Here is a 23,433-nt window from a genome sequence, read left to right as displayed (position 1 = left end):
TGTCAAGTGGCCTGTGGTCATGCACTTTGGTAGAAGTCAAGATGTTGACTATTTTGTAAATGAAGAGCAATACAAAAATCCGAGATTAAAAGGGATTTGGGAGTCTTTGTACAGGATTTTTAAAATGTTAATTTGCAGGTTACATCTGTAATGAGGGAGACAAATGCAATGTTAGTATTCATTTCGGGAGAAGTGGAAGGTAATTTGATGTAATTTGAGACTTTATATAGCACCGGTGAAGCCTCACTTGAAGTATTGTGAGCAGATTTGGGCCCCTTATCTTAGAAATAACGTGCTGAATCTATAAGGGTATTTCACATTTAAAGATGTCTTGCACGGTATTGTGTATCCCTCTCCAATATTTTTTGATGTCATGGCAGTCCCAAAAAATATGATAATGATTTGCATTTTGATTTCCACAATTTCTCCAGCAAATAGGGAGGTTACTATCATAATGGGATTTCTGAAAAGGTGTAATAAAATATCTTATCAAGTTTTTCCATCCAAACTCCCTCCATTTCTGTGAACTGGTACACTTCCATTGATATCTCCTTCTTGTTCTCCATTCTTCCTCAGATATAATTATCTCTCCTTCCTTCTCCCATTTTGTTTTAATGTATGAAACAATACATTATGTGTTTTAAGATTTGACAACCCTTATACATGCTTGAAATGATTCTACTACCATTATCTGAATTATATGCTTTTCTAAAGAGCTCTATCAAGCATGTATTTGCCTTGGTTACATTTTTCAGCATCTTATTAACACATTGTCGCATCTGTAAATACCGATAAAAATCTTGTTTTTCTATTGTGTTTCTCTTTAAGCATTTCTGAACTGAACATTGCTCCTTCTTTTATTATGTTGCAAAGAACTGTTATTCCTTTAGCTGTCCAGTCCTTAAATCTAGCATCCAATTTATTTGTAAAATCCGAGACATATGCACAACATTTAAGAATCTCCCTCTACATTATATTCTTTTATAGTAGTTTTCCATATTTTAAGAGTCAATTTCACCCATGGGTTATCAATAGTATTTATGTACCTTTGCAGGTTGTTATCAGACAAAATTGCTTGTATGGGGATGGGAAATACCCAATCCTCAATGGTTTTCCATTGAGCGTCAGATGATGGGTTGCACCAACACATCGTAGCTCTCAACTATGCTGCAAAATAATAATCTCTAAGAGAAGGCAAGCCCCATTCTCCCTGTTCCTTTGCTAATTGCAAAATTTTGAGACGAACTCTAGGCCTTTTACCCTACAAAATATACCTTAATAGCATCTTGTTCCATTCATTGAATTGATTTTGATTAATCTCTATCAGTTGAGTCTGAAAGAGATATAACAGTCTGGGCAGATGATATATTTTGGATATATATCTCAAGAATGGTTGAAAAGAGATAAATATTTAATGAATATACTGTTGGTGGCTGGTAAAATGACACTTATTAGGAAATGGTTATCACAGGAGAGCCCAACTATAAATACATGTATGGAAATTACAATGGACACTTACAAAATGGAGAAGATAACAGCATCTGTTAACCATAAGCTGGAGCAATTTGATTCATACTGGGAAGAATGGTTTAACTAGATAATGCCTCTTAGGCCTGATTTTATTCGTACAAATCAATGAAGCTGTTGTAAAAACAAAATCACTCCCTACTTGTTCATGGTTCTTTCCTTTTGGTTATTTTTTTCTTTCCACTCTTTTCTATAAGTGTATACCTCAGATAAGTACTTTGTGGAGATTTGTGATATGTATGATTATATGATATACATGTACAATGACTGAAATACATATTATGGAAATGTTTGATGATGAACTTCAATAAAAAAAATAAATTACAAATGAAAAAAGAAAGAAAGAACATGCTGAAACTGGAAAGGGTTGAAAGGGAGATTAAAAAAATGATTCCAGGTAGGGACATTTTCGGTTCAGCTTTGTGGGCTGAAGGACCCATATTGTGCTGTATCTTTTCTATGTTTCTATGTTTTTATGATTAAATGGCTTATTGTATGGTGCTTGCCGCTTGTTGATACTGGACCTGTATTCACCTGATTTCAGAAGAAATAGGAGAGACCTGATTGAATATTTCGAATGGTGAAAGTCCTTGATAGAGAGGATGTGGAGAGCGTGTTTCTTATGGTAGGAGAGACAAAGACCAGAGGACGCAGCCTAAGGATAAAGGGGCATCCTTTTAAAACAGAGATGAGGAGGGATTTCCTTACTCAGAAAATAGTGTATCTGTGGAATTTGTTGCCAAGGGCAGCTGTGTAGGCCAATTATATGTAACGCAGAGCTAGACAGATTCTTGATTGGTTAGGGCATGAAGGGATATGATGTGAGGAGAGCCAGGAAATCGGTTCTGACAGGAAAAACGAAGCAGTCATGATGAAATGGCAAAGCAGACCGGTTGGGCCAAATGGCCTAATTTAGCCCCAAAATATTATGGTCTTATGGTCCTATATCTAATGAGGGGGAAGTCAGTGTTTTGAAGGAGTTTAGTGTGTTTATAATTTTCTGCAGTTTACTTTGATCCTGTGCAGTGTCACACATCTATCATCTCAATACTAGATGGTGATGCAGCCTGTCAGAATGCTCTCCACTTCACACCTTTAGAAATTTGCGTCTGTCTTTGGGGACATACCAAATCTCCTCAAACTCCGAAAGGAATGTAGCTGCTGTTTAGTCTTCTTTATAGTTGAATGGATATGTTGGGATCAGGTAAGATCCTCAGAGATCTTGACACCTGTATGGGGACATTGGTGTGCTTCCATATCTTACCATTTCTGAAGTTCACAATCAATTCTCTTGTCCTACTGACATTGTGCTCAAGATTGTTGCTGCAACACCACTCAACTGGCTGAAATATCTTGCTCCTATACGCCCTTTCATCACCATCTGAAATTCTGACAATAATAGTTGTGTCATCGGCAAAGTTATAGATGACTAGCACACAATCATGCTTGCAGAGAGCAAAGAGCAGTGGGATAAGCACACATCATTGAGATGCACCAGATTTCATTATCAGCAAAGTGGAAATATTATTTCCAGTCAGCACAGACAGTGGTCTTCTCATGAGGAACTCAAGGATCCATTTGCAGTGGGAGGTACAGCAGTCCAGGGTTTGGAGCTTTTCTTCATACCTGTTCAAATGATATAGTTAAACAGCAATCTGAAATAAGTATTGTGGTCCTTCAAGTGATTAAAGGCTGTGGAAGAGCCAATGAAATCTCATCCTCTGTAGGCAAATAGTAGCGACATGCAAATTACATTGGGTCCATGTCCTTGCTGAGGCAGTGGTTGATTCAGGCCATAGTCAATCTCTCAAAGTTCTTCATTGAGCAACTGAGTGCTACAAGATAAATGTCATTAAGGCATATCATACTGTTCTTCTTGGACACTGGTAATTTTTTTCCCTTTTGAAGTAGGAGGGAACTTACAACTGGAGCAATAAGATATTGAAAAAAATGTTTGAACAGGCACACACACCAGTTGAATGACACAGATTTTCAGAACTCCAGGAGGTACAGCTCCATCAGTGTCTGTCCTCTTGCAAGTGTTTACCCTATTGAAAGATCTTCTGACATTGGCCTCCGAGACAGAGGTCAGAGGGTCAGTGGGTGCTATCCAGATTCTCATAGCAATAGTTGTATTTTCTCTTTCACAGTGAACATAAAATAATTGAATCCCCTCTGGGAGCGAAACATCTCCACAATTCTTTGCATCAGCTTGTGCTTTGTAGGAAATGAAGGCCTGCAAACACTGCCAGTGTTGATGTGCAACCAATTACACCTCAAACCTCAATCAGAATTGTTATTTTCCTCTTGTGATAATCCTCAATGCCATACCTGGCCTTCTAGTACAGTCATGGATTACCAGACTTCCATGCCACAGATCTAGTCCTTCCTTAGCAGAGTATGAATCTCCTGGTTCATTCAAGGCTTTTGATTCAGCTATGTATAATATGGCCTGGAGTCAATGACAACTGGAGCACATTCATTCAGTCTTGAAGATGAATTGCTGAATACAGTCCAATCTACGGACTCAAAGTTGCCTTGTAGCTGCTCTTGTGTCTTCCTTATCTATACATTGTTCTTTGCTACTGGTGTTGTGGTCTTCAGTCTCTACCTATACCCAGAAGGTGATCAGACTTTCCAAAGTGCAGTTGTAGGATGGCACAGTAAGTGCTCATGATGGTATTATCAAAGTGGCCCTATTTGTTGCTTCCTCTGGTTCCACAAGTCTTGCGATGGTTATAATTATTTAGAGACTTTTTCAAGATGTCTGGTAAAAATCCCCCAAGCTGATGGGGAAAAACATCAGGGTGTTCTGTTTAATGATGCCTGTCGATTCCATAGCCCCACTCATTAGAGACTGTTGAACACTGGCCTGTGGTTGGCTTTGCACCGCTTCCAAGGTGCTGGCTGAAAAATCCCACAGGAGGTAAAATGGAGGATAGTTGACCACAAGATATTCCAGGTCCAATGAGCACGACTGGGATAGAACAGTCAGGTTTGTTCACCACCAGGAGTTACTAACGAAGGATGCTTCAACTTCTCTGCCTTTGAAAGACTAACCAGTTCCATCTTGGCAGCAAATGTGAAGTCAGCGAGCTGTATCACTTTGTCTAGAATGACGGTGATATCCAAGTCTCCCTAACGCTTAAGAACACAATTGTCCTGGATATCCCTCTGGTCCAGCAATCATGCTCTGAGATCCTTGGTGTTATTTACCTGAGACAGTATATCTGCCAGCAGAATAGTCTGTAATGGAACCCCCTTTCTTTAGATGAACTTTTAATCCAGCACAGCATCCTCTCTTCCGCTGTCATAAAGGGGAAACGCTCTAGCAACATTCATTTTCTTTGAGTAGCAATAGAGATTTTAATCGCCTTAAGATGATGTTACTTATTGCATTAGGCAAGGGGTTAGCTGTGGTTTCTAGCAACATAACATGGGAATATTTGATGACTTCCATTAGGGCTGCTCACATGAGTTGACTTCTTAATGGTACTACATAATCTGTTGAATGCTCTGCACTTATAAAGTCTAAAGCTGATTTTTGTATCTTTTGAAAATACCTCTATTATTTGAATTTATTGCTTTACCTTTACTGATGGAGAGTATAATTTTAATTCATCCATGCCTGTTGTAATGTGCAAGGTGCATCAAGTTGTAACTTGTTTGTTTCTTTTTGCTAATTTGACAGCTATTTTCATGCCCAATTCAGTAAGGTAGAGGGCCGCTTTAAAACCAGGCAAAACCACCATGGGTTAAGGGAATCGCCCTGAGAATAGTCTTGGGTTATTTTGATAACAATGGTTGTTCTTTTTTGGTTGTGAATAGTCAGAGTGATTACAGCACACCAATGCTTCATCAGATATTGTGTGAATTGCACAAGTGTCCGGTGTATTACTGTACATTATGAACTCTAATAATCATGAGTGTTGGACAGAATCAAATGCTTTTGGTAGTCTATGTAACAAAGTGTATGATTTTCGCTTTTTGCTCTTGGCTTGATTTAGAATTTCATAATCTGTTCTCAGTTGTTCTTTACAGCCTTTCATGCTCTTTCTGCATACTTTCTGCTCGTAGCAAGTATATGGAAGTTATCTAAATGTATGGTGATTAATAGCAAGATGCATAATGCTGCAACTTCATATTTAGTTTGTAAACAATAGGAGGTGATTTTGATGGGTCATTAGTGATTTCTCCTTTAGGTAAGATATATGTTTTACCTTATTATTAAAAAATAATAACCACTAAAATAATTAATCTGACCTCACTTCTTTCAAGTATGGACTTATATTAAATATTAAACAGTGGATGTTACGAATGTTTAATCCCACAGGAGGACACATCCTTCCCACCCCCCTCAGATGTACCCTATTAAGATGTCTGAATATCTTATGTTTCTCTCAAATCTACTCTAAACTGCCCAAACTCCAGTCAGTATAAACTCAGTCTTCCTTCTTAAATCAGGTGAATAAAAATCCAGAATGGTCATTCACTGTGTTGTTTTATGCCAGTGCGTACAGCTATCAGAATACGACATATTATATCTAATAAATGCCATAAAATATGTTGTTTTTGGTACCACTAGAGTGCAAGACATAAAAAACTGGTATAATTTACAATAAGAAATAAAAGAAGTAAAATAGAGCAAAAGAGGTCACGTTCATGGACTGTTCAGGGATCTAACATAGAGAGGAAGCTGATCTTGAATCAGTTTCAAAACAAGTAATGAAAACCCATCTTAACAACATGCACAAAACATTCAATGTAATGAAACACTTTTTAAAGAAGTGCAATAGAAATAATAGATGAACGAACCAATTAATGAGATGCTCAGTTTTGTTTTTACAAGGTGTTACTGAAGGATTGGTGGTGCTGACATTGTGGAAACCTCCCAGCTCTTCTTCAACTAAATATCTTTTCACGTTTATGGAGAAAAGAGTTGAGTCTTTGCCTTGCATTTCATTTGAAGCAGTGAACCTCTTCAGGACTCATGCTAACAGGTTCAGAACCTCTTAAACAACGATTCTTCAAACGGAGGGATAACTTCACTTCCCCATCAATCACTGAACTGTTTCCACAGACTATGGAACCGTTTATTTATTTATTATTATGTATTTCTTCTGTATTTGCACAGTTTGTTGTCTCTTGCAGACTGGTTGCCCAACCTGTTAGGTGCAGTCTTTGATTGGTCCTATTATTATGTATTGTTTTTATTGAGTATGCCAGGAACAAAATCTATCTCAGGGTTGCATAGAGTGACATATATGTACATTGCTAATAAATTTACTTTGGATTTTCATTATTATTATTATTATTATTATTATTATTATTATTATTATTATTATTATTATTATTATTATTATTATTATTATTATTATTATTATTATTATTATTATTATTATTATTATATGTGCTATTAATAAGATCCCATCTTAAAATAGAATGTGACCACTTAATAGTCCTATAAATGCAGAATTAATGTTGTCCTTGATCCAGATGGTACATACATTCAGGCTTATGTATCTTCTCCCCAATAGAGAAGAGAGAATATATGAATTTGATTAGGGTCAAACGGCAAGTCGAACCCCTGCCCCCTGTAGCAATTCCTCTGAAATTTACCTTTCAAATCATTCTACACTTACCCTCACTGGCACATGTCGTAGGCAGCAATCCTGATATTACTACCCTAGATGTCCTGATTTTTAATTTTCTACCTACCTCCCTAAAATCTCTCTTCAATACCTCTCAACTTTCCTCTTGTATCATTTGTGCCAACTTGTATGAAAACTTCTGGCTGCTTTAGAATGTTATGGACCCATTCTTGACTCTGGCATTTGGGAGTCAACCTACCATCTCTGTTGTGCCCACAGTAACTCATCTCTTTTCCTCTGCCTATGGAATCTCTTATCACCACTGTAGTCCTCTTCATCTCATTTCTTCTGAGCCACAATGCCAGACTCAGTCCCAGAAACCCGGTGACTGATGTTCTCCTCTGGTTAGACATCCTCTTCAACTCTATCTAAATTGGTATACATATTTTAGAGGACAAAGGCCACAAGTGTACTCTGCACTGGCTGTGCATTTTCTTTTACAGGGTCACACAGCTCCCTGTCTCTTGTAACTTCCTGGCAGCTCCTATTTATCACCTCCTCATTCTCCCGTATTCTCCCGAGCCAAATGTCCTCAAGCTGCAACTCCAGAGCTGTAGCCTGGTGCACCTGGTGCTGATGTGGTTATCCACGAGACTGGAGGTCTCCCAGAACTCCCACATCTCAGTACAATATAAACTACTGCCATTAGATCTATTTTCACCGTAGACCTATGCTCTAACAGATGAGGAATGAAGAATTAAGAACAAAAAGAGAAGTGCACCAGATACTTCCCCGACCCCAAGCCTGATGACCCAAAGCTACTTCAAACTCTGACCCACTCACAGCAGTGGTGGCCTCAAGAATGATCTTTTAAATCATAAAAAAGATGAAGTATAAGGAACTGATCCAAGACTGTACATATATCACTCACCTATCAGCTGAGTGGGTAACTCATATAACCCTTGGGCGATGTCCATGTATTCTTCTGGATCCGGGCCTGTTTAAAAAAAAAGCTTTCATGAAAACTGAGTTAATTTAATTTAAACTGTTATATTTCAATGTGCCTTTGTGTTCTGTATGTGGCTTTAACATACCAAGCTCCTCTATTTCCTTCAGTATTCTGTCCAGCTTCGGTAACATTATCCTCATTTTCACAAAGGATTTCCACATTTCCCTCCGGGCCCGGGAGCCTTTGCCCATCACCAAACTGAGGAAGCAACTGGAACTCTCTGGCCGTTTTCCCTTCTCTGTCAGTTCAGTGACCTTCTATGAAAGAGAAACAATAAATTAATTGTGGAGCAAACAGAACGACATGGGGATTTTTCATGATTTAATAGGAATTGAACAATGCAAGAATTACTATTTGACATGTTAGATATTTTCTTTTGGCACAACAACTGCTGATATAAAACCCTACCCTACAAATTTAACCATATGTTTTTAGGATTGGTGAAGGGAAGATCTCTGTGAATGTTATTTTTTCATCCAGTGAAAAATTTTCCAGGGACTTTCCTGATGGATTCACATTGACAAAATATTGTGGAAACAAAGCAGAGTAAACTGGCATGTAACAAGAAAAAAAGGGAAGGGAGAACAAGAGAGCAAAAAAAAAGATTACGGAACCGAATCTCACAGACATGGGGGGAAAACTGAATTCTCAGAAGTTGTAATGTAGGTAAAGAGAACAGGACACATTCAGAGTAACAGGCATTCCGCATGGCCTGGGGCTGATATGGGTGGGAATCATATCTGAAAATGTATGTTAGATAACTACCATTACAAATCCACAGTTGACTCTTCATCCGTATTTGTCCCTTCAGAAGTAACAATTTATAATTGCTGATGAAGATAAATTACGCAGTGATGAATGGGGACTCCAGGATTAAGTTCCAGTGCTGGTGAAGGAATGGTGAGATTCCCAAAAGTCAGTGTGGGCTGAGAGTTGAAGTGGATGTGCCAGATTGCATATTCACTGCCTTGTTCTGGCCTGATGGATTTGTAGGCTTGGGAGATGCGTTCAGTTTTACTGAACTTCTGCATCTGCTGCAGATGTCACAAACTGGAGACTATTTATGATGGACCAAGTGGATATTTTGCGGCCAGAACCATCTATACTGCATGATGTTGACCTTCACGTTTTGATGGAGTAACATGGCAAGGCACACTCATAACTCACATCTTAAAAGTAATGAAGGCATTCATGTAAAACGAGAGACATGCAGCCTCTGCTCTATCCTTCCAGCCATGTTTAGTGTGACAGGCAAGGTCCAGTTTCTGGCAACCCCTACCCTCCGTGACATGAATTGAATGAATAGACTTTATTATTTATATCCTTCATATACATCAGTAGTTAAAAACCTTTATGTTATGTCTCCGTCTAAATGTACAATTCTCAATTTAAAATTAATTTATAGTGAACAGTATAACATAGAAGTACAATTTCACTAGCATGAATTAATCAGTCCGATGGCCTGGTGGAAGAAGCTGTCCTGGAGCCTCTTGGTCCTGCCTTTTATGCTATAGTACTGTTTCCGGGATGGTGGCAGCTGGACTGGTTTGTGGTTGGGGTGACTCAGGTCCCCAATGATCCTTCAGGCCCTTTTTACACACCTGTCTTTGTAAATGTCCTGAATAGTGGGAAGTTCACATTGATGGACATGCTGGGCAGCCCACACCACTCTCTGCAGAGTTCTGCAATTGAGGGAAGTATAGTTCCTATGCTAGGCAGTGACGCCGCTAGTCAGGATGCTCACAATTATGCTCCTGTAGAAAGTTCTTAGGATTTGGAGGCCTCTACCAGATTTCTTTAACTGTCTGAAGTGAAAGAAGATACCAGAATGGTAGGGCTGAGGATAGGGCAGCTGACACACAAGTAGATGTAGTGTGTCGTGAAACTGTGAGGACAAACAGGCACATGATAGGGCAAAATTTCTATCAGTAGGATGATTTGATTTGAAACATGGGGCAAGATCAAAGAGGGTGATGAATGCAGGACTGAATGTGCAATAATTTAATGCCTGCTGAATAACAGTTACTGTACACAATCTTGTAGCGATGTTGGAGATTGTTACGTATGAATTTGTGGGTATCACTGATTGGTGACTGTATGAAGTTCACTGGTGGGTGTTCCAAGTATACATATAGTATCAAAAGGATGTGCAGTGAGTAGAGTAAAATAATCTTCAAGGTTAAAATAATACTGATGGGATTTCTATACAGCTTGTGAACAATAACCAGAATGTGGGCTACAAATTACAATGGTAGGTAGAAAGGTGATGCAAGAAGGTAAAGCTAAAATAGTCAAGAGAATATCTATGCAGGTAGCTTTGGAAAATCAGGTTGGTGATGAATCACAAGCGATGGAATGGAATTTGTAGAATAAATCAAATGGCTTTTAGTGTAGCATGTGGTTGAGCCCACTAGTGAAAAAGCAGATTCAGATAGAGCTTGTATATTGAACTAAAATAGATTCTGGAGCTTAAGAGTCAATGATCTTAGTATAATGGAACTTACCCTGCAGTCTGAGAGGAACAAGGTAAACCTAGAAGTCGCAGTGGTGGGTGGAGTAAAGGGAGTTACAAAGACCTGAGAGAGGAGCTAGCCAAAGATCTATTTATGCTCCTATGCCTGTTGCAAGAAACACAAGGTTGTTATAGTAGGCAACTTTAACTTTCCACTTCTTGATTGGGAATCCCATATTGTAATATCTCTAGGTGGGACAGAGTCTGCAAAATGTACTCAGGTAAGTTCCCTTCATCAGTACGCAGAAGACCCAACTAGGGAGTGTTCAATTCTTGATCAACTATTAGGGAATGAAACAGGATAGGACAGGTGACAGATGCTTGTGAATACTTCACATCCAGTGATCGCAATGCCATCAGTTTCAAAGTGAATATGCAAAAGAATGGGTCTAGCTCATGTGTGGAGATTCTAAATCGGAGAAAGGCCGATTTTGAATCATATGGCAAGTGTGGATTGGGACAGGTTACTTTCTGCAAAAAGTAGACTTTGAAAGTGGGAGGAATTCAGAAACAAAATTTTAAGAATACAAACCTTGCACGTGCCTGTCAGAATAAAAGGTAAATATAACAAGTGCAGAGAACCTTAGTGTGTAAAAGATACTGAGGACCTGGTTAAGAAAAAAAGGAGGTGCATTCAAATTATAGGCAGGTAGGAACATACAACACAGTAGGCTACAAATCATTACAGACCCCAGGCCAACAATTTTGTTCCAACCATGTAACCTACTTTAAAAACTACCCAGAATATCCGTAGTGCATTGTACTCTATTTTTCTAAGCTCCGTGTGCTTAAAAAGTACCTAAAAAGTGTACTTAAAATCTGTAATATCACCTTCACTGGCAATGCTTTGCACACACCCACCGCTCTGTCTGAAAATAAAAACCTCTGACATCCCCCTTGTACCTACTTCCTACTTCCAAACACATTAAATCTATGGCCCATAGTGTCAGCCATTTCAGCCCTGGGAGAAAGCCTCTGGCTATCCCATAATCAATACCCCTCATCATCTTATAGACTTCTATCAGGTCAACAACTCATCCTCCATTGTTCCAAGGAGAAAATGCCAAGTTCACTCAGAAGTCAGTATTTTCATAAGTGGAGTCTTAACATTTTTTTTATATAGCTTTAATATTACCCCACAGCTCCTGAACTCAATCCCACGGTTGATGAGTGTCAACACACTATATGCCTTCTTAACAATACTGTCAAACTGTGCAGCTGCTTTGAGTATCCCATGAATACAGAACCCAGGATCTCACTGATCACACTGCCAAGAGTCTTATCATTAACATTATATTTGGTCTTCAAATTTGACCAACAAGATGAACCACTTCACACTTATCTGGGTTGAAATCCACCTGTCACTTCTCATCCCCGTTCTGCATCCTATGGATGTCCTCTGTAACCTCTGGCAAGCTTTCAGACTATCTACAACACTCCCAACCTTTGGGTCATTAGCAAATTTATTATCTGACCTTTCTACTTCCTCATCCAAGTCATCAATAAAAATCACAATGATGAGGGTTCCTAGAACAGATCCATGCGAAACACCACTGGTCACCGTCCTCCATGCAGAATATGAGCCATGCACAACGACCCTTTGCTTTCTGTAAGAAACCCAATTCTAGATTCACAAAGACGTGCTAATAAGCACAAAAAACTACAAGAGTGCACTTAATCAGGAGGGCCAAACGAAGACACGGGTTTCCCTTAGCAGACTTGGTGATTCTGAATACCAAGGGATTCCTCATATATGTTGTGAGCACAAGGATTGCAAGGGACAAAAATTTGTCCTCTGGAAGATCAGAACGGTAATTCATGCATGGAGCAAAAACAGATGGGGGAGATCTTAAATGCATTGCTTGTATCTATATATACTCAGGAGATGGACACAGTCTTTAGAAGTAAGGTAAGCTACATCATCTTCATGAACCCTATACAGATTATAGATAAGGAGGTGTCTTCTATTTTGAGGCAAATCAGGATGGATAAAACCAGAAGGCCTGACAAGGTGTTCCCCTGGATGCAGCGAGAGGTAAGTGCAGAAATTGCCTGGGTCCTAGCAGAGATAATAAAAACAGTGTTAGTCATAGGAGAGGAGCCAAAGATGTTATGTTTCAGAAAGTCTCTAAAAATAAACCTTGAAATTAGAGGTTGAAGAGCCTGACACTGGTCATGGGAAATTTACTCTAAGGGATGGAATATATGGGTACTTAGATAGAAATGGAGAGATTAGGAATAGTCAACATGGATTCATGTTCAGTAGGTCATGTCTAACAATCCTTTTTTTCGAGTTTTTCGAGCAAGTTAACAGGAAAGTTGCTGAAGGCAACTTGTCTACATGAACTTTAGCAAGGCACGTGACAAGGTCCCACATGAGAGGTTGTCCAAGAACGTTCAGTCACTCGGCATTCAAGATGACATAATAAAATGGATAAGATCTTGGCTTCATGGGAGAGTGGTAGTAGACATTTGCCTCTCTGACAGGAGACGCAGTAGTGAACGGTACTGGGTCTGTTGTTGTTTGCAATCCATGTCAATGATCTGTGTAATGACGCTGCTAACTGGATCCACAAATTTTGCAGAGGAGACAAAGACTAGTAGTGTAGTGGACAGCAAGGAACAGTAGAGCTTTCAGTTGCATCTGGACCAGCGGGAAACCTGGGCTGAATAATGGCAGATGGAATTTAATGCAGACAAGTGTGAAATGTTGCACTTTGGAAAGACCAGCCAGGGTAGGACTTGTACACTGAATGGTTGGGCACTAATGAGTGTGGTAGAAGAAAGGGATCTGGAAATAGAGATACATAAATCATTGAAAGAGGTGGCATAGGTAGATAGGTTCATATAAACATATAACAATTACAGCATGGCAACAGGCCATCTCGGCCCTTCTAGTCCGTTCCGAATGCTTACATTCACCTAGTCCCACCGACCTGCACTAAGCCCATAGCCCTCTATTTCTTTCCTGTCCATATACGTTTTTAAATGACAATATCAAATCCGCCTCTACCACTTCTATTGGAAGCTCATTCCACACAGCTATCGTTCTCTGAGTAAAGAAGTTGCCCCTCGTGTTACCCCAAAACTTTTGCCCACTGACTCTCAACTCTTGTCCTCTTGTTTGAATCTCCCCTACTCTCAGTGGAAAAAGCCTATCTATGTCATCTCTATCTATCCTCCTCATAATTTTAAATACTTCTATCAAGTCCCCCCTCAACCTTCTATGCTCCAAAGAATAGAGACCTACCTTGTTCAACCTTTCTCTGTTACCTAAGTGCAGAAACCCAGATAACATTCTAGTAAATTTTCTCTGTTTTCCCTCTATTTTGTTGACATCTTTACAATAATTTGGTGATCAGAACTGTAAACAATACTCCAAATTTGGCCTTACCAATGCCTTGTACAATTTTAACATTACATCCTAACTCCTATAATCAATGTTCTGATTTATAAAGGCCAGCATACCAAAAGCTTTCTTCTCCACCCTGTCTACATGAGATTCCACCTTCAGGGAACTATGCACCATTATTCCAAGATCTCTCTGTTTTCCTGCATTCCTCAATGCTCTACCATTTATCATGTATGTCCTATTTTGATTAGTTCTACCAAAATGTAGCACCTCACACTTATCAGCATTAAACCCCATCTGCCATCTTTCAGTCAACTCTTCTAACTGGCCTAAATCTCTCTGCAAGCTTTGGAAACCTACTTCATTATCCACAACACCACCTATATTAGTATTATTTGCATACTTAGCAATACAATTTACCACCCCATCATCCAGATCATTTATGTATATGACAAACAACATTGGACACAGTATAGATCCCTGAGACACACCACTAGTCACCAGCGTCCAAACTGACAAACAGTTATCCACCACCTACTCTCTGGCATCTCCCATCCAGCCACTGTTCAATCCATTTCACTACTTCAATATTAACAGCTAACAATTGAAACTTCCTAACTAACTTAGCATGTGAAAACTTGTCAAAGGCCTTACTGAAGTCCATATAGACAACATAAACTGCATACACTCATCAACTTTCATAGTAACTTCTTCAAAAAAATTCAGTAAGGTTTGTTAAACATGACCTTCCACTCACAAATCCATGTTGACTGTTCCTAATCAGACCTATTCTTTCCAGATAATTATATATACGGAATACTTTCTGTTAATTTACCCACCACTGACGTCAAACGTACAGGCCAGTAGTTGCTAAGTTTACTGTTAGAACCCTTTTTAAACAATGGAACCGCATGAGCAACATGCCAATCCTCCGGCATCATTCTCCTTTCCAAGAACATTTGAAATATTTGTGTCAGAGCCCCTGCTATTTCTTCAGTAACTTCCCTCAAAGTCCTAAGGAATATCCTGTCGGACTCGGAGAATTATCCACTTTTATATTCTTTAAAAGCACCAGTACTTCCTCTTCTTTGATCATCATAGGTTCCATAACTACCCTACTTGTTTCCCCTACCTTGCACAATTCAATATCCTTCTCCTCAGTGAATAACGAAGAAAAGTAATTCTTCAAAATCTCCCCCACATCTTTTTGCTCCACACATAGCTGTCCACTCTGATTCTCTATGGGACCAATTTTATCCCTCATTACCCTTTTGCTATTAATATAACTGTAGAAAGCCTTCGGATTTATTTTCAACTTACTTGCCAAAATCTTTTTTTAGCTTTTCTAATTTATTTCTTAAGATACTTCTTACATTCTTTATATTCCTTGAGCACCTCATTTACTCCATGCTGCCTATATTTATTATAGATCTCTCTCTTTTTTCCAAACCCAGTTTCCAATATCCATTGAAAACCATGGCTCTGTCAAACTTTAAACCTTTGCTTTCAACCTAACACGAACATAAAGATTCTGTACCCTCTAAATTTCACCTTTAAATGACCTTCATTCCTCTATTACATGCTTCCCATAAAACAAATGGTCGGAATCCATTCCTTCTAAATCCTTTCACATCTCCTCAAAGTTAACCTTTCTCCAATCAAAAATCTCAACCCTGGGTCCAGACCTATCCATCTCCACAATTATATTGAAACTAATGGCATTGTGATCACTGCACCCAAAGTGTTCCCCAACACATACCTCCGTCACCTGACCTATATCATTCCCCAACAGGAGATCCAACACTGCAGGTTCTCTAGTTGGTACCTCTATGCATTGCTGCAAAAAACTATCCTGCACACATTTTACAAACTCCAACCCATCCAGCCCTTTTATAGAATGGGCTTTCCAGTCAATGTGTGGAAAATTAAAATTTCCGACAATCACAACCTTGTCCTTACTATAAATAACTGCTATTTCCTTACAAATTTACTCCTCCAATTCTTGCTCACCGTTACGTGGTCAATAATACACCCTTATAAGTGTCATTACACCTTTCCCATTCCTCAATTCCACCCAAATAGTCTCCCTAGATGAGCCCTTTAATCTAACCTGCCAAAGCACCACTGTAATATTTTCTATGGCAAGCAATGCAGCACCTCCCCCTGGTCCCTCCAATTCTATCACACCTAAAGCAACAAAATCCACGAATATTTTGTTGCCAATCAGACCCCTCCTGCAACCATGTTTAAGTAATAGCTACAACATAAACAGATTACTCTCTATTTATCTCTAACTGTGCAAACAACTTTACTATCTTCTTTTTCTTCATTTTCCCCTACATCTTCAGTCTGAGTGCTCCCCTTCTCTATCACCTGCCTATCATCCCTCGTGCACAGTCTACAAGCTCATTCTGTATTTGTGAACTAACCTTCTCTCTCATAGTCTCTTCAATTGATTCCCACCCCCTCCCCCACCCAACCATTCTAGTTTAAAGTCTTCCCAGTAGCCTTAGCAAGACTCCCCGCCAGGATATTCGTCCCCCTAGGATTCAAGTACAACCCGTCCCTTTTGTACAGGTCACACCTGCCCCAAAATAGATCCCAATGATCCAGAAAATTGAATCCCTGCCCCTTGCTCCAATCCCTCAGCCACGTATTCATCCTCCACCTCATTCCATTCCTATTTTCACGGTCGCGTGGCACAGGTGGCAATCCCCGAAATTACTACCTTTGCAGTCCTTCTTCTCAACTCACTTCCTAACTCCCTATAGTCTCCTTTCAGGCCCTCTTCACTTTCCATACCTATGTGATTGGTACCGATATGTACCATAACCTCTGGCTCTTCACCCTCCCACTTCAGGATATGTTGGAAGCGATCAGAAACATCCCGGACCCTGGCACCAGGGAGGCAATCTACCATCTGGATCTCCTGACTGCATCCACAGAATCGCCTATCTGTGCCCCTGACTATCGAGTTCCCTATTACTACACCCTTCCTCTTCATTTCCCTACCCTTCTGTGCTAAAGGGCTGGTCTCTGTGCCGGAGGCATAGCCACTGTAGATTCCCCCAAGTAGGCTTTCCCCACCCACCACCCGAGCAGTACTCAAACAGGAGTACTTGTTGTCAAGGGATACAGCCAATGGGGTATTCTCTAATACCTGACTCTTTCCCTTCCTTCTCCTAACCGTGACCCACCTGTCTGCCTCCTGTGGCCCCAGTGTGACTACCTGCCTGTAACTCCTTTCTATCAACTCCTCACTCTCCCTGACCAGATGAAGGTCAACGAGCTGCAGCTCCAGATCCCTAACACGGTCCCTTAGGAGCTGCAGCTCAACACACCTGGCGCAGATGTGGGCGTCTGGGAGTCAAGGAGACTCCAGAACCTTCCACATACAACATCAAGGACAACAAGCTGCCCTCACACTCATAATTCCCCCTTTCCTTAAATACAGGTGTTATGCCCGTGGCCCCCTCCTTGTTGAGAATCACAAGATCACTATTAAGTCAGGTCACGAGACCCAGGAAATGAGAGAAAGACATGCAGAATCCACAGGCAGTTTGGAATGTGTCCTGGCCTCCGAAAGGTGGAACCATTGACAGTAGCTATTGTCTCTTGGAGACGGAATTGTGCATTGAATACTGTACGAATCATCGAAGCCCCCAGGCAATGAACCAAGGGTGCATCATCCCAACCTGATTGACATCTGAGACCCTGTGAGTCAGGATAAAAGAGGGTCTGGGGAACAGCCCCTTCAGAGGCACCAGAAGAAATGCTAGAACTCCTGTAACAGCGTACAGCGAAAGCCGGTGGAAAAGCCCACGTGCGTCCTCTTCCATTTGCCTTGGAATTGATGGGCCTTTACCACGGAAGAACGGCTTTAGCTAACCACAAAGGGGAAATCAGCCCCCAACGACTCTCGAAGGATTGACATCATAAAAGGAATGGGCAAGTTAAACCTCCCTCTTTCTCTCCAATCAAAAAGCTGCAGCTTGAATGAACTTGAGTGACTTTTATATTTCCATCAGACAATACATTATCCCCTAGATAATGATAGAGCTATTTCTTATTGATTATTATTATACCCGCGCTTTTAGATTTAGTATTGACGACGTTTATTATCTGTATGTTTGCATTGATATTATTTTTGTGTATTTTTATCAATAAATACTGTTAAAAATAGTACCATCAGACTTCAACAGACCTCTCTATCTTTGCTGGTAAGTGACCCAGTTACGGGGTATGTAACACAGGAAAAACTGAAAACTAATCCTACTTTGCCTCGCCCGTTTCCGCCTAAGTTCCTAAATAATCTTTTGGAACTCTGGCCTTCATAAATCAAAGTATTGATTACAGAGTTAGGATGTATGTTGAACTTGTATAAGATGCTGGTGAGGCTTAATTTGGAGCCTCACTCCAAATTAATTTGGAGGAACGTGTGAACTTAGGTTACCTATCCGCAGGAACAATGTAAATAAGACTGAAGGTACATTGAGAAAGTTGACCAAGGTAATATTGGGTCTGGAGGGCATGAATTATAAGGAAATATTGGATGAATTTGCTCTTAATGCCTTGGAATGTAGAGGAGTGAGGGGAGACTTGATAGTGGTTTACAGATACGTTAAAGGCAAGCAGGCTTTTACCACTGACATTCGGTTAGACTACAGCTAGAGGTGGTGAAGGGGAGCAGGAGGAGATATTTTTTCACTCAGATGGTCATGAAGGTATGGAACAAGCGGTCAGTGCAAGTGGAGCAAGCCAGCTGGATTTCAACTTTGAGGATTGAATCCAATGAAAATTTGATTTTCAAACTTCAGCATTTAAGGGAAGTTTCGATAAGGACATGGATGGTAGCGGTATGGAGGGCTGTGGTCTGTTTGGAGGTTGATGGGAGTAAGCAGTTTAAATGGTTCGGCATGATATAGATGGTGCAGTGCTTTTCTATGAATTTGAATGGTCAGGCACCCATTTGTTTGGGAACAGATGAGAACAGAGCTGGTGTGGTTGGTAGGTTTCCCTCCCTCCCTCACTGACTGCAGTGACGCCAGTGGGTCAACTGAAGTTGACCGCCAGCCCTGGTGAGATGAAGATTGAATGGTAGACTGAATGCCTTTTCAACAGTCCCATCGTGCACCCACTGATAAATACAGGAGTGAGAGGAAAATGTGGCACTGATACTGCAACTCCCAGTGCTGCCCACCTTACAAGGTTTTGCAGCTGTGGCTAGATCTGCTGGAGACGTCAAGGATCTCGTTGGCCATATGGAAATATTAGAACATGTCAGATCACATAATCGCTGTTCCCTCTGACAGCAGCGACGATACATTAAATAGACTCACCCCATGTTCTTGTGCAGTGAGATGCCCGTCCTGTCTCAGCATCCAACTGAGTGTTTCAACACTTTCTTCTATTGCTTGTGTCAGTCTGTCACTGTAGAATTTTGTCAGTTGGTATAGTTGATATTCAGCCCCCTCTGCCAGGAGGACAGAGATTGTAGACTCTGGGTCTGCGAATATAAAAAGGAGAAAGTGAGCACCAACCCAAATATGCCTCTTCTCCACCACTTATACAGCACTCTCATCATGTCTCGAAACTCCTGCCTTTAGATACACACATGGATTTTCTCCCAAACTCCAACACTAGCCTTGAAACCAACCCAACATTGCTCTGGGAGTTACATTACCAGAAGGACAACATTTACTAGAAATCAAGCCACCCCACCCCCCCGCACACAACCCCCACATTCAGTTCAATTTAGGATGGGCAAAAAATGATGGGGATACCAAAGATATTCACTTCCCAAAGATACTCTATCCATCCAGATGTCCCTAAAGTCACGTACTGGAAATAAACTTTTCATCTGTACAGCTCCATATATTCGAATACACACTTCCAGTAGTGGGGTAACGGGTGCATCTCTACATCACGTGTACCAGACCCACACAATTCCCCTCCCCTCTGACCTACCGTCCAATAAGACCCCACATTTACCCTCCCGATTGGAAGACAGCAAATGTCATGCTACTTTTTAAAAAAGCATGTAGTAAAAGACAGGCAAGTACAGGACAGTTAGCTTAACAACTGTAGTCGGGAAAATGCTTGCAGCTGTCATTAAGGAAGAAATAGCGAAACATTTAGAAAGGACTGATTCCATTAGACAAATGCAGCATGGATTCAGGAAGGGCAGTTCCTGTTTGACAAACTACCTGGAGTTCTTTGAGGACATAATGAGTACAGTGGATAGAGGGGAACAGGTGGATGTCGTATACTTGGATTTCTAGAAGCTGTTCAATAAGGTGCCGCACAAGAGACTTATAAATAAGAGACAGATGTATGGAGTCAGAGGAAGAGTATTGGCATGGATAGTGGATTGGTTAACCATTAGAAGGCAAAGAGTGGTATAAATAGGTATTTCTCCGGTTGGCAGTCTGTGGTGAGTGGGGTGTCGCAGTGGACGATGCTGGGCCCACAGATATTTACCATTTACATTGATGTTTTGGAAGAGAGTTCTGATGCCAATAAACTGGGTGGAAAAGCAAATTGTACAGAAGATGTGGAGAGTCTGCACAGAGATATAAATAGGTTCAGTGAGTAGGCCAAAGTCTGGCAGATAAATTATAATATTGGTAAATGTGAGATCATCCACTTTGGAAGGAATAATTGAAGAGCAGATCATTATTTAAATGGTGAACAATTGCAGCACACTGTTGCGCAGAGGGACTTTGGAGTTTTTGTGCATGAATCATAAAACGTTGGCTTGGAGGTATAACAGGCTATTAAGAAAGCAAATGGGATGTTGGCCTTCCTTGCTAGAGGGATTGAATTCAAGAGCAGGGAGCTCATGCTGCAACTCTACAGGGTACTGGTGAAGCCACTGGAATACCGGGTGCAGTTCTGGTCTCCGTACTTGAAGGAGGATATACTGGCTTTGGAGGCAGTGCAAAGCAGGTTCACCTGGTTGATTCCAGAGATGAAGGGGTTAACCTATGCGGAGAGATTGAGCCGCCTGGGTCTATACTCTCTGGAATTCAGAAGAATGAGAGAGATCTTATAGGAACATACAAAATTTTGAAAGGAATAGATAAGATTAAAGTAGGAATGTTGTTTCCATTGGTAGGTGAGACCTGAACTAGGGGACATTGCCTTCAGATTCAGGGGAGAAGATTTAGGACACAGATGAGGAAAAACTGTTTTTCCCACAGACTGGTGAATCCGTGGCGTTCTCTGCCCAGGGAAGTAGTAGAGGCTTTTTCACTAAATATACTTAAGGTATAGTTAGATATGTTTTTACATAGTAAAGGAATAAAGGGTTATGGGGGAAAGGCAGGTAGCTGCAGCTGAGTTTACAGACAGATCAGCTATGATCTTGTTGAATGGAGGGGCAGGCTCGATGGGCCAGATGGCCTACTCCTGCTCCTATTTCTTACGTTTTTATGTTCTCCTCTCTGCCACATTTTGCGAACACATCACCCTCATATTTCACTCACCCGCTCCTTGTTGGGGATTTGACAATTCCATGTTTAATAAGCTTCCGAGCTGACAGGCAGTCGCCTCACTTGTGCCGGTTCCAGCGTACCGATCAGTGTCCCTGACGCCACTGTCTCTGGCCTGACATTGCTCCTCATTCTCTACGGCCTGACTGCATTCACCTGGGACATCGCTCTCAATCTGACGGTGCTTTGGTACCTTGCGTCCCGTGGCCTGATCATCTTCCATCGATGCATCGCCTGGGAAGGATCTCTTCACTGCTCTCCAGAACCATTTCCCACCTGAAACATATGATGAATTGCAGGTTGTACTGGAGTGAATTAGAGCTGAGCAGAACAAGGATTCACAATGGGTGGGTACAATGGAGCCCAGACTCTGGCTGACCAGATTTGGAGCGGAACTGTGCTGGTGAATGTGAACTGCAGTTCGTGCCAGGTACCGATTCTGATCAGCCGGTGACTGGACACATGCACTTCCAGAAAAAGAACAGAAGGGACACAATAATGCTGATCACTGGCTTGGCGATGATGACCAGGAAATCTAAAGGGAACAGCATCAGGTGATACCGGGAAATTTAACTGAGTGTATTTTCCACAAGCAGAAAAACCCCTGGTTTACACACTGTCCATTCCCTGTGTCACACACAGACGACTCACTGGACTACAGACAGTCCTATCTGTTAGCTCACACATACTCCATTCACGGTGCAACAAACTGTACACATCACTGGGAGAAAAACAACTATTTGCTATGCATCTCCTGCCCTGGTTTAACTTTACAAAATGAACCTATTCCTTGGTAAAAACACAAAATGCTGGCAGAACTCAGCAGGCCAGACAGCATCTAGAGCATCCATAGGAGGAGGTAGTGATGATGTTTCGGGCCGAAACCCTTCATTCCTTTTTATTTATTTCCAGCATCTGCAGATTCACTCATGTTGCCAATTCCACGGTGCACTTTCTACATTCATCTCAGTCCCCATGTTGATTTACATAACCCCCTTCACTGTCCATTGTACCACCAATTTTGCTGACACCTGCAAACTTATGAGCAACATTAAGAACTTTACACACCTAAACTTTCATATAAGGAGCAAACAGTAGACCTTGCACCCATCCACACCACAGGTCATAAGCCTCCAAACTGAATAGCCCACCTATTATTAACCTTTTTATTTCTTCCTCCTAGCCAGTTTTATATCCAGGTGGCTGGCTTGCCCGCGAGAAAAATAAACTCAGTGTTTTTGTGGTGTCTATCTGTACACTGATAATAAATTCAATGAACTTTGAACCACAAAGTTTCCAGTCATACAATGTATGTAGTCGACAGAATGTTTACTGTTATTAGCTGCAGCACAGAATACAGGTGCAGAGAGATCTTGCGACAAGGTTATAAATTGTTGGTTGGATCAGTTCGAGTAGCGTGTGCGGTTCTGGTAACAATACTACAGGAAGGATTGTCAATTAAACATTTCAATTACAAGCTATTGGATTGGATAAGAACATTTCTGATTCAGAGTCTCTGCTCAGACATAGATTATTCATTTCCCTCCATTTGCTGCCTGACCAGCTTTCATCCATCATTTTTTTTGTGTGTGTGTTACCCGCCCCAGTTGCCATCTTCCCATTTCTACACACCGATAACATTACATTGACCCTATTCCTTATTTGATTCTGTGATTGTCTCCTGCTGCTTTATTTTTCCTGTGCAATTTCAGCATTCAAACTCCTTAAAGTTCTTTTTTGAGAAACCAAATTCACCATTTGTCCACAGCGCAGACATTCATTGGGGTATTAAAAATCCAAAACAAATCTCAAGTATATCTACATATCTACAGTAAGTTGTCTCCTGATCCTTTGCCATTCCCAACGCTGGTAATGTTCTCGGCTTGGCTACAAAAAATAAATTTCCTGAACTCCCCTCATCTCCTTTGCGCAGCAGCCAAGAAAACGTG

At 40.8% G+C, this 23,433-nt stretch overlaps 1 protein-coding gene across 3 annotated transcripts in view; it reads right to left on the bottom strand.

Annotated features, from left to right (window-relative positions):
- The window catches only part of LOC132407315 (NACHT, LRR and PYD domains-containing protein 3-like), a 49,831-nt gene that overhangs the window by 12,941 nt on the left and 13,457 nt on the right, over nt 1-23,433 (bottom strand). For 2 of the 3 annotated variants that reach the window (XM_059993643.1, XM_059993645.1), the window contains 4 exons: nt 21,479-21,760; nt 19,331-19,497; nt 8,213-8,384; nt 8,050-8,115 (listed from right to left, as the gene is read on the bottom strand). In XM_059993643.1, coding sequence (XP_059849626.1) covers nt 8,050-8,115; nt 8,213-8,384; nt 19,331-19,497; nt 21,479-21,760 — 687 coding nt within the window. The remainder of the gene's footprint in view (nt 1-8,049; nt 8,116-8,212; nt 8,385-19,330; nt 19,498-21,478; nt 21,761-23,433) is intronic. The other variant, XM_059993644.1, reaches the window with a different exon arrangement.

The sequence above is a fragment of the Hypanus sabinus genome, chromosome 18, assembly GCF_030144855.1.
Source record: "Hypanus sabinus isolate sHypSab1 chromosome 18, sHypSab1.hap1, whole genome shotgun sequence".
Taxonomy (NCBI): domain Eukaryota; kingdom Metazoa; phylum Chordata; class Chondrichthyes; order Myliobatiformes; family Dasyatidae; genus Hypanus; species Hypanus sabinus.
This window is presented reverse-complemented; position numbering and strand designations above follow the sequence as displayed.